The 12,810-nt window shown below is 37.1% G+C and overlaps 1 protein-coding gene across 1 annotated transcript; it reads right to left on the bottom strand.

The window, feature by feature from the left end:
- Positions 1 to 1,313: 1,313 nt before the first annotated feature.
- Positions 1,314 to 10,518, bottom strand: LOC127427400 (epsilon-sarcoglycan-like). The gene is made up of 9 exons (XM_051674997.1): positions 10,432 to 10,518; positions 9,824 to 9,952; positions 8,921 to 9,075; positions 8,491 to 8,560; positions 8,207 to 8,405; positions 6,800 to 6,962; positions 2,229 to 2,437; positions 2,083 to 2,109; positions 1,314 to 1,891 (listed from the first exon to the last, which is right to left on the bottom strand). Exons 1-9 carry the CDS (start codon positions 10,466 to 10,468, stop codon positions 1,747 to 1,749), a joined length of 1,134 nt encoding a protein of 377 aa, XP_051530957.1. The 5' UTR covers positions 10,469 to 10,518; the 3' UTR covers positions 1,314 to 1,746.
- Between the last annotated feature and the right edge of the window lie 2,292 nt (positions 10,519 to 12,810).

Raw genomic sequence — 12,810 nt, 5'->3', positions numbered from 1 at the left:
GACTCCCAGCAGCAGGGATGCAGCATCATTCGAATGCAATCATTTTTAGTAACCGATGCCATTGTAAAAAAATTCACTATTCCCGGTCAGCTACGATTAATTTAATCCATGAGTGAAAGTTTCCAATAGCAGGCTAATTACTGAGATTAAGCGAGTAGTATTTAGCTGTCTTCATGACTCATAAAAAAATGAGTCTTCATCTCTGGGTAAATGTGCAAGATTTTATACACGTTTCAAAATTACTATTCATTCTTTGGGAGTAAAACTTTTTAACAACCTTTGAATGCACTTTTAAACAATAAGAGATATTTCTATACACAATGCACAAAATGTTTTAAGTTGCCGAACGATGTGGCTGAATTCCTGGACGGAATTCCATCAAGTTCACCTGAAGATTAATCCACGCAATAGATGGTAACGAGGGGGCTTTTCTGAGGAGGGCCCCCAACATTACTTTGTGACGGGTTAAAGATAGACCATATCTTCAAGATTTGGAGACTTTGCCAAGGTTTGGGGAGTTCAACTTCCTATCTCTCCTGCTATAGTTAGCATTAGTGAGCGTTTAGGCAAGGAGAAGGTTGTCAGTCACCTACCCTTTAATTTGGTTGGGAAGGGTTAATTGTTTTATTTGGTTCTTGATGTTCATGTTTATTTTTGGGGCAATATATATACACAGATCAGCCACAACATTAAAACCACCTGCCTAATATTGTGTAGGTCTCACTCATGCCACCAAAACCGCATCTCAGAGTACCATTCTGAGATGCTATTCTTCTCACCACAGTTGTACAGTGCGGTTATCTGAGTTACCGTAGACTTTGTCAGTTTGAACGACTCTGGCCATTCTCTGTTGACCTCTCTCATCAACAAGGCATTTCCATCTGCAGAACTGCCGCTCACTGGATGTTTTTTTGTTTTTGGCACCATTTGGATTAAATACTAGAGACTGTTGTGTGTGAAAATCCCAGGAGATCAGCAGTTACAGAAATACTTAAACCAGCCCATCTGGCACCAACAATCATGCATGCGATTATCTAATCAACCAATCTTGTGGCAGCAGTGCAGTGCATAAAATCATGCAGAGTACGAAGCTTCAGTTAATGTTCACATCAACCATCAGAATGGGGAAAAAAATGTGATCTCAGTGATTTGGACCATGGCCATTCTATACACACAATCAAGTGAGGCCCCTTGTGAACATGTTTATATTACAGTACATTCTGGCACTGCTTTTTCACACCTGTTGACCTAATATATCATATCTGGGTTTGAGCGGCCACACAAAAGCAATTAACTTTAGTCAGGGTAGATGGCCTCTTTTATTTAATGTGTATAAAAACGAAGCTGTGAGGGATAGAAGGTTTTAGATCATGTCTAATTTTTACAACCTATGATTTTTGTCCTCTGGAAATTTACAGTAATATAAGTTACATGCAGAAAGCTTATCTGGATGGACTTTTTCTTTCAACATGCTAAGAATTAGAATTTATTTTTACACATCAAAGCACAATTCACACTGTATACAATCTAAACATTTTTTCTAAGAATGCAATATACAACCTATATACCCGAACTCCAAGAAAAGACGATGTTCCCTTGTGTTGTTGCCAGTCTGGAGCTTTAACCTTTAGACACACAAAAGCAGAATAATTGTGAACTTTAAACCAAAATAATAAAAAGCCTCCACTTCCACAGAATATCTTCAACATGGCTAAAAAAGAGGTATGTCTGTGATGTGGCAGTCATTCAGCGCTCTGCCATTGCCTGCTCTGCCATGAGGAGGGGATGTAAGCACTGGCGAGGGGGATCCACGGTGAGCCTGTCATGCCCAGCCATTCTCCGCAGCTCACTGGCGTTATCCTGGATGGTGTGGTGATGGTACAGCTGGAGCCTGGGAAATACATATGAAGGGAAGGTACAGTACATGGACAAGTAAAAAAGGGTTAATAAATAAGTACAGAAAGAAAGATAAAACACGTTACATATATTGATTTACATAAAAATATAATACCAACTATTAGCTAACTGTAAAATATTATGAACACATCAGGTGATTATAGGTTATAACAATAGGGTACATACTCAGGGGTCTTGACATTTCGTTTCAGACTGCCAATGACAGGGAGAAAAGAGGACAGGAAATGTTAACCTCATGATATGGGTGTTCAAACAATATGTTCAAATATTGTCTTTCGACAAAACTTTCTGAATATATCAATGAGACGTACACTCCTTCTCTCCGGCAGCACATAACGTAGGCCAGGAAGAGACAGAAGATCAGAGTGAGGGCGAAGGGGATGATGACTGTGACTATGTAGTCTGGGAAGAAATCTCTCTCAGGTGGAGACTCTGGAGGGTTGAACTCTCCACCCCACTCAAGAATGCCTGAACCCACTGTCGGGACTGGAGCAGGTGGGACAGGCTTGGACAGATCAAACTATGGAAAGGAGCAAGAAAGTGAGAGTGAAGGATTGATCATCTTGAAAATAGTATCAATTTAGTACAATCATCATTTCCTTTAGCATTGATACAGGATGGGTGAAATCAAATGGGAAATTGCTTTATTTATTGTGTTTGCTGTAAGATAAAATTTTGCAAACAGGTTACAATTGGTTCTTTTGGGGTCAGGTGATGCGCTGTGAAGAGTAGCAGTGTGACGGCCGAGCTCCCTGTTCGTTTTCGGCGAAGTCTCATTAATAATGATCTAATGTCCTGAACAAAAACGTGAATTGTGTACTGAGAATTTATCCGATTTGTGGTTTTTATCTCCGGGCAACAAGAGGATTCTCTGCTCAAAACCGAAAAAGAAGACGCCGGCTAAGCGGCCTGCACGAGCACAATTTAACATGGCATCGGTTACTGATGTGGACGCGCTGATTGTCCGAATCAGCGAAGGGGTGATCAACAGCATAAAGTCTACTTTGGACAAGAGAATAGATGCAATAACATTGTCCATTAATGTTTTGTGTGAAAAGATTACCTCAACAGAGAAAAGGCTTGACTAATCTGAGAAAAAGATCTCGGATAATGACGACTCACTGGTTCAAGTGAGTGAACAATTAGCTCGAAAGGAAAGTTGCCTAAAGGCTGCACTCAAAAGATTGGATGGTCAAGAGAACAGGTCTTGGCGCTGTAACATCAAGATTATCAATCTCAGTGATGGTACAGAGGGGAGAAATCCAAAATACTTTGAGACCTGGCTGCCCATCCTGCTGAAGCTGGACATTAAAAAGGGCAGAGTCAAAATTGACCAAGCCCACCGCAGCCCTGCACAACGCCACATGGAAAAAGGTGGTAAGCAAAGGGTGGTCTTCATTCGTTTGTATCATTACGAAGATAAACTTGCCATAATGCAAAAAGCTAGGCAATTACAGCAGCTCATGTTCGATGATGCTCGAGTTCACATCTTCGTGGACTTCCCTGCGGATGTCCAGTCTAAAAGACGAGAGTTTGGCAAGGTTAAGAAGAGGCTTCATGAGCTTGGCATTGCCTACGCGATGATGTAACCTGCAACTCTGAGGATTTCTCACCAGGGATGCACAAAATGTTTTAAGTTGCCGAACGATGTGGCTGAATTCCTGGACGGAATTCCATCAAGTTCACCTGAAGATTAATCCACGCAATGGATGGTAACGAGTGGGCTTTTCTGAGGAGGGCCCCCAACATTACTTTGTGACGGGCTAAAGATAGACCATATTTTCAAGATTTGGAGACTTTGCCAAGGTTTGGGGAGATCAACTTCATATCTCTCCTGCTATAGTTAGCATTAGTGAGCGTTTAGGCAAGGAGAAGGTTGTCAGTCACCTACCCCTTAATTTGGTTGGGAAGGGTTAATTGTTTTATTTGGTTCTTGATGTTCATGTTTATTTTTGGGGCAATATATACACACAGATCAGCCACAACATTAAAACCACCTGCCTAATATTGTGTAGGTCTTGCTCGTGCCACCAAAACCGCATCTCAGAGTACCATTCTGAGATGCTATTCTTCTCACCACAGTTGTACAGTGCGGTTATAATTAATAATAATTTTCTTTATTCATCACACATTATACATTTGCACATATACAGTGAAATTCTTCTTTTTCACTTATCCCAGCTAGGCTGGGGTTATCTGAGTTACCGTAGACTTTGTCAGTTTGAACGACTCTGGCCATTCTCTGTTGACCTCTCTCATCAACAAGGCATTTCCATCTGCAGAACTGCCGCTCACTGGATGTTTTTTGTTTTTGGCACCATTTGAATTAAATACTAGAGACTGTTGTGTGTGAAGATCAGCAGTTACAGAAATACTCAAACCAGCCCATCTGGCACCAACAATCATGCATGCGATTATCTAATCAGCCAATCTTGTGGCAGCAGTACAGTGCATAAAATCATGCAGAGTACGAGCTTCAGTTAATGTTCACATCAACCATCAGAATGGGGAAAAAAATGTGAGCTCAGTGATTTGGACCATGGCATGATTGCTGTTTGAGTATTTCTGTTACTGCTGATCTCCTGGGATTTTCACACACAACAGTCTCTAGAATTTACTCCGAATGGTGACAGAAACATATATATATATACTCCTTTTATGTTATGACGGCGGCGAATTAATAACTAGCGCTGGATTTTGGGCTTGCTCTTTCATGTCAATTATTTCTTAGGGCTGAACTTAAATGACTTTCTCTTATATCAGACTCTGCTCTTTTAATGTAAAATGAGTAAACAATGTAATCAAATGAAAAAACTCTTAAGTTACTTGAAGAAGGAAAATGCACATTCGCCAATACAACAAACTATTAGAGAAAGTAACCCAAACGGCAATTCTAATACTGAGCAAATAAAGGGCATGCTAGGTGATCTGAATTTGGTTGATGCGTGGCGCACATTTTACCCCTCAGATAAAGACTTTACTTTTTATTCATATCCTCATAATTCTTATTCTAGAATTGATTATTTATTTGTCCCCCCTCAAATTATCGGTTTATTAGATAACTGTAAGATTGGTTCTTTTCATCTGTCAAGACCATACACCTATCTTTTTAGATTGGGTATTATCGGATATTTGTATTAGCAGAAAATTCTGGAGATTTCACCCTTTATTTTTAAATGGCCCAGAGTTTAAAATAAAAATGGAATCAGAAATTAAGGTTTTCTTTTAAGTAAACAACACTCCTGATATCAACCCAGCAGTCTTGTGAGATAGAGCAAAAGCATTTTTAAGGGGCTGTATTATTTCATATTCATCTTATAAGAAGAAACACTATTTTTTACAGCAGCAACAACTGGAGGATAATTTAAAAGACGCAGAAAATGAGCACAGATCCAACCCCACTGAATTCAACCTAAAGAAAATAAATAGTTTAAAAGCTGCACTTAATTCTATGATGTCAGATAAAGCATTAACCAACCAGTTTTATCAGAAATAGAAACTATACGAACATCGAAATAAACCAAGTAAATAGTTAACAAGATTAGTAAATCAAAGACAAACTTAAAATGCTATAGCATCTATGAAGGACAGTAAAGGTAAACATCAGTTTGATAATAAAGGGATTAATTCAGTTTTTGTTACATTTTATAAAGAATTATACTCTTCTAATAATTCATGCACTAAAAGGAAATTAGATGCATTCTTTGCTCAGATAAAATTGCCTACTATGGAACATGGCTTTATAGGAGGTGATATTACAGAAGAAGAACTCTTAGAGGCCCTTTCCTCAATGAGGGGAGGCAAAGCCCCGGGACCGGATGGTTTCCCGGTTGAATGGTATAAAGCTTTCAGGACCCATCTTATCCCTTATTGAGTAAAAATTTACAATTATTCGAACAGAGATCTGCACAGGCTGCCGGATAGCCTATTTAAAGCAAATATCTCATTAATTTTGAAAAAGAACAAAGTCCTGGAGGACTCGGCCTCATTTTGCCCAATTTCATTGATAACTGTTGACACCAAAATGTTGGCAAAGGTGTTGGTGCGCAGATTAGAACTGATTCTCCCTTCTCTGGTAAAACCAGAACAAACTGGATTTATAAAGAACAGAAATTTATATAAAAATGTAAGACGTCTTCTTAATGTGATACAATAGAAGGCAAGAGAAGGAATTTAAAGGGTATGATAGTAGCTCTGGATGCCGAAAAAGCATTTGACCGTGTCGAATTTTATACATTACAACAGTTTAATTTGGGAGATACATTTGTAAATTGGGTGAAACTGTTATATTGTTCCCGAAAGCTTCAGTTCTTACTAATGTCTTTGCCTCCCCTTACATTCAGTTGGATAGGGGTACTTGTCAAGGGTGCCCACTGTTGCCACTGTTGTTCGCTTTAGCAGTTGAGCCCCTTGAGGAGTTTACTAGAGGCAACAACTTAATTTCAGGGTTTACTTTAATAATCAGCGGCATATTATTTATTTTTATGTCAATGTTTAAGTCATACACACCTGGTTATTTGCATTGTGACATTTTTTATGAATTATCTCATGAATAACACTTGATTATAACTCATTATCAATCGCATTCTCATTATTATAATATGAAATATATATTATATATATATATATATTATTTAAACTGTGAAGTAGACTGACAAAGTACAGTTGGAATTAATACATTTATGCTGACTTTAATAGTTAGTGTGTGTGTGTGTGTGTGTGTGTGTGTGTGTGTGTGAGAGAGAGAGAGAGAGAGAGAGAGAGAGAGATTCACACTTACAATCAAACTGTCACAGTGTGTCTGTAGTCTGCTGTGTCACAATGTATCCTACAATAGCATGCTGAAATGACATTTGGTGCTGTTGGGTCTCACGACTCTCACCAGAACAGATTTGCACCAGGTGATGCAGTTGACAGGGTTTGTGCATGTGCTGCAATCTCCTGTGATCTTCCCTCCAGCTGCACACTCTCTCTGATGCTCCACCGTCTGAAGTCTTTGCATACATTTGGAAAAGGGCCGGTCTGAACCCAGTTTAACATACACACTGATACAAACACATAGAGACACACATATGCCAAAGTATATGATCAAACGGTGTGGTTAACATGGATATGTACAGGTATTAAGAGGGGGGCAGGGGCTCTAAACCTTTTTGAGGGGCAGTCGGGGGGGTTGGGGTGGGGTGTTATATGGGGGTTGTATGATCTCCTTCGGACTGGTTGGAGCGTGTGTGCGACCTCAATTTCTTTAATGCTTAACACTGGAGTAGGTAGGACTGTTAATGTATGAAAATATTAGGCTTAATAATTAGTCATAAAATTCAATTCAATTATTTTGTATTAAGTACTTCCCAAAATATGCTTAAGATGAAAATATAAATGGTGGGATAATTTTAACTATTCCTATACATCAGGAAAATTGACACCAAAAAAATAAAATAATTAATGATATAATAAACACCTGGGTTTAGGTTACATTACTGGTTCGAAAACGTACTTGTGGATAAGAAATAAGTGCATTGTGTTGAACAGAAGAATGCACAATGGTACGAAGATTCAAAATCCTTTCTGAACATTCTTTGTATTTATGGATTACAGGGAGGTTTGGTTCATAATAAAAAAAAAAAGAAAAATAATAAGGTTGTTAATTATTGAGCCAATGTGAATAAAGGATAATATAATGTCTGACTTTATGCAAACTAACAGATGTTAAAATTGCTGATTATGTGTTATAGATTTGCATATCATCACGGAAACTTTACTGAACCAATAATTAACATATAAATGAAATCTGACATCTATACAGGCAGATAAGTTTGATCTTTTAAACAAGCAGGCTCACAGAATTAAAAACTTAATGTTAAGGACAAATAATGATTGTGAGTAAAGGCGCTGTATACAGCATCACCTACCTTTCCAAGTGTATTATATTGTAATTTGGGAAGAAAAAAAAAAGAAAAAAAACAAACAAATTTTTCCTTATGCAGACGAGCACAATTATGAACAATGAGGCAGATTTTTTATTTATTTTTTAAAATAATATGTGACTTTTAGTGTATGTTAACATATAAGGATGTCCATACAGGGACCGTATTATTTACACAATTTTCATATGTCATTCTCATAATGTGAAGCTCTGTCTTGAGTGGGTTTTTGTAATTGTATTTTTTGAATAAAAAGAAAGAATACAGTCAAAAATGCAAGAAAGAAAGAAAGAAAGAAAGACAGACAGAAAGACAGATAGATAGAAAGAATGAAAGAAAACAACTTTAGCTCTGTTGTGTCTCACCCCTCAAAATATCCTGGAAGGGGAAAGGGGACACGACCGCCCCTATCCAGAGCGGATGTAATGTTGACAAAATTGAGCCGGTCTGTTCCCCACAGATTCTTAATATCCTGTTTGATCTCCTCTTGAACATCAGGGGGCAGCACTTTCTCAATCTCTTTCAACTCTATGAAGAACTCAGCCTGGTATGGCATTTGCTTTACTGGGAGAAAAAGAAAGCATGTTTAAGGAACCTCAAGAAAGTCTTGCCTTCGAAAACAGCAATTTGAGTGATTTATCTTTTATACCTGCAGGACCCACGTTTATCACCAGCCTCTCTTTAAACGTGTCATAGCTGCGTTTGTTCACCACAAAAATCTGACAAAGAGTTTACAGGATATTTTGATTAGACTGTTTGACTAGGCAATGAGATATTTAAAGTAAAATATTATGAATATAAATATGTTTACCTGCTGAAGATAAAAAAAGACAGTTTAAACCAGTAAGTGGTTTGCTTATGGATTAAACTGGTCTTCCAGCCTGACCAGCTGACAGGTGCCCCAGACCCCTCTAAACACACCAGCCTAAGCAGCTTTGCCAGTGTGGGAGACCGGCTAACCACCTTGGTTGGTTTAAGCTGTTTTTTGTTTTTATAGCAGAAAAATTTGTCAACAATCGATTCCAAAGCACTTCTACGGATTGCATCTTACTGTTAAATATGGATCATGGGTGTTGCACCTCTATAATGTTCCTGCCCTGGTCCTGTGGCAGTGGCGTTCCATACAGGAAGCCATCGTCATAGGGGTCTCTCTGGGTAAAGCGGAGCCACTGGGGCAAATCTGGGAACCTCTCCTTGTTGCATTTAAACACCATGGGATCATTATAAACACGACCTGCATAGCAGAGCAAGAAAATGCAGAACAAATGTGCTACAATAGTGTAAACATGCAGTTTATAAGGATAGTTTACCCATAAATGAAAATTCTCTCATGATTAACTCACCCTCATGCCATCCCAGATGTGTATGACTTTCTTTCTTCAGCAGAACACAAACAAAGATTTTTAGGAGAATGTCCCAGCTCTGTAGGTCCATACAGTGAAAGTGAATGGTGATCAGACCTTGTAGCTCCAAAAATCGCATAAAGGAAACACAGAAGTAATCCATAAGACTCCAGTGGTTAAATCCATGTCTTCAGAAGTGATATAATAGGTGTGGGTGAGAAACAGGTCAATATTTAAGTCCTTTTTTACTCTAAATCTCCACTTTCACTTTTATATCTGAAAGTCACTTTTGCCTGTATAGTTTCACTTTCATATCTGAAAGTAAAGGTTAAAGTGGAGATTTAGAGTACTTTACTTGGATTACTTTTATGTTTCCTTTATGTGATTTTTGGAGCTTGAAAGGTCTGATCACCATTCACCTGTATTGTATGGATCTACAGAACAGAGATATTGTTCTAAAAATCTTTGTGTTCTGCTGCAGAAAGAAAGTCATGCACATCTGGGATGGCATGAGGGTGAGTAAATAATTAGATAATTTTCATTTTTGGGTGAACTACCCCTTTAATGTAGAGCTACTTTTTAGTGGGGTCTAAAATATAGTGAATTTCAGTATGTATTTGCAATATCTCTCTGACATACCATAGTGTTTATGAAAAGGCTCAGATTCACTCTGGAAAACCTCTCTGTTTAGCTGATAGACAAACAGATGGCCCACTGGAGCTTCCGTGATAATGTCTGCCTGGACCGCTAGCAAACTGGCTACACAAGCTGAGGAGAGAATGAAATAAACAACTCACACTCACTGTTTATGAGTTACATTAATATTATTATTTATGCTCACAGACATAATACAGTTCTGGTTCTTTTGGAAATTAGTCACAGTGTGTAAGCATGCAGAGTTTAGTGGTGCAAAAACACTTTTGAGTTTTTCTGTTTAAAATTAGGATCAAATTGTACTGTATATTTATCTAGTTCAGTGTTAGGTACTTCAAAGCACGTATATGCAATTTATTTAAAATCCTCATGGTAGGCAATTTGTCCTGTAATGTACCTTTACAAAATATAAAGTCTAACTGACACATAGTGTCTGTATTTTTATTTTCATACTTTTAGTATATTGTAATGTGTCACAGCAAAGAAACAGCTAAATCTACTGTAGTTTTTTTTTTTTTTTTAGATCAATTTTTAAATCACAAGAGGGTCTCTATAAATGTTTACAAAGTCAAAAAGAAAGAGAATGAACTTGCCTGAGATTACCAAAGCCCAGTTTCCTTTGTCTGCCATCTTGTTTTGAGTAATGACTGACAGAACCACATGCTCAAGAAAGCAAAAAAAAAAAAAAAAAATGTATCTTAAATACAGTGAGGGCTATTTTTATCCCACACGTCAAGCCATCATGTCCCTTTGTGGCCTGTGTGTGTATGAGTGTGTTGGTCATAACAACTACTGCAAATTACATCTGTAGGCACCAGAAAATTCTTGTGGTTTCTGCCCACTTTTTATTGTGCAGTAGGTCTGCATAGAGAGAGAACCCAGTCTATTCTCCACATGGGATAATGAATTTCTGAAACATACCACTAGATATCACAAGAGATCACAAAAATGTGAGGGCAAAACAATGACATTTGCCTTGTAAATTAAAAGGATAGTTCAACCAAAAATGAAAATTCTCTCATCATTTACTCACCCTGCCATCCCAGATGTGTATAAGTATCTTTCTTCCGAAGAACACAAATTAAGATTTTTAGAAGAATATTTCAGCTCTGTAGGTCCATACAATGCAAGTGAATGGTGGACAGAACTTTGAAGCTCCAAAAAGCACATAAAGGCAGCATAAAATTAATCGAAACGACTCCAGTGGTTAAATCCATATCTTTAGAAGCAATATGATAGGTGTGGGTGAGAAACAGATCAATATTCAAGTCCTTTTTTACTATAAATCTCCACCTTTTACCAGCCCTGACCAGTAGGTGGCGATATGCACAAATAATGCAAATCGCCAAAAAACTAAAGAAGTGAAAGTGAAAGTGGATATTTATAGTAGAAAAGGACTTAAATATTGATTTGATTCTCACTCACACCAATTATATCGCTTTTGAAGATATATATTTAACCACTGATTGGTTAAATCCACTGTTGTATGGATTACATTTATGCTGCCTTTATGTACTTTTTGGAGCTTCAAAGTTTTGGTCACTATTCACTTGCATTGTATAGACCTACAGAGCTGAAATATTCTTCAAAAAAATCTTCATTTGTGTTCTGCAGAAGAAAGAAAGTTGTACATATCTGGGTTGGCACGAGGGTGAGTAAACGATGAGAGAATTTTCATTTTGGTGTGAACTATTCCTTTAAATTTAGACTGATTTGTGCAGGGGTCTCAGATAACTGTTTTCACATTGACCTATAAGTGACATCCAAATTAATTATTTTATTTTGTATATATATGTATATAAAAGGAAACCCATGATGAAAACTACATCAGGTTCATAAATTTCACTCAAAAACAAAAAACATTATTTGCATTGTGACATTTTCATGACAATTGCGCATATTTCAATTCTCAAATTGTAATGCAAAAAAATTTTTTTTTTTTTTTTTTTTTTTTCTTTTTTCTCGCAGTCATAAGTACATTAATGAGAATGAGATCTTTTTCGCATAACAGTAATAAGGGTTGGGGGGAAATGTGCACATTTGTCATGAAAATAATGTTACATTGCAAAAATAAAAGTAGCCAAATGGTCCTAAAATACGCTTCATTTTATTTATGCAAAATTGTATTTCTTATTATATACTATTTTATACTATTTTCTTCCCTGCTGAAAAAAAAAAAAAAAAAAAAAAAAAAAAAGGGGAAATCAGCGTTTGTTCAGAACTTCCCATATTCGTGAATGAATCACTATTTTGGGTCGGTTCTTTTCAGTGAACTGGTTAAACGTACTGGCGAAACGGTCTGAATCATTCGGACACAGCTCACTCAAGTAACGAATCGTTTGGAACGGTTTTTCATCCCCTCATTTACTTCATTGATGTAACAAAGGGCCATCTGATCCAAATTCCATGCTTATTATGACGCAGTAGTAGTAATATGGCATCGAAAAACAGGAACTACATAAATAAATGATATAATAGAAATAAAGAAATATACAAATAACAATCAGCTTTCAATTTTGCATTTCCTTTTAACATTTTTGCATTTCCCCCAACCATTTATGCATATTTTTCATTGTATTATTTTTGCATGATAGGTGCATTTATTTATTTATTTGCATATCTCCTCATACATTTAATTATTTATATATTTATGTATGCACAAATAGTTTATTTTTTTTTTTTTTTTATGAGTATCATTTTTTGCAGGTTTCGTTCTCCATGCTATGCATATTCTTGTCAGGTATCCTGACTTTTAGATACACCAGCCGTTTGACATTACGTTGTAATGAAAAAAAGAGCAGTGTGAACATTCCGCAATCCGCAAATAATCTGTTCCACGAAAGAAAGAGTTGAGGTTTAATCCAACTGTGCGTAGTGTCACATCACATCAGCCAGAGGACGCTGAAGGCACCATTGGGATAACTTTACATTGAAAGATCCACACTGATATGTGCTTAGGGAAGCAGCAAGCG

The sequence above is a fragment of the Myxocyprinus asiaticus genome, chromosome 36 (genome assembly GCF_019703515.2).
Source record: "Myxocyprinus asiaticus isolate MX2 ecotype Aquarium Trade chromosome 36, UBuf_Myxa_2, whole genome shotgun sequence".
NCBI lineage: Eukaryota > Metazoa > Chordata > Actinopteri > Cypriniformes > Catostomidae > Myxocyprinus > Myxocyprinus asiaticus.
The sequence above is the reverse complement of the archived record's forward strand: the minus strand, read 5'-3'. Positions and strand labels throughout refer to the sequence as shown.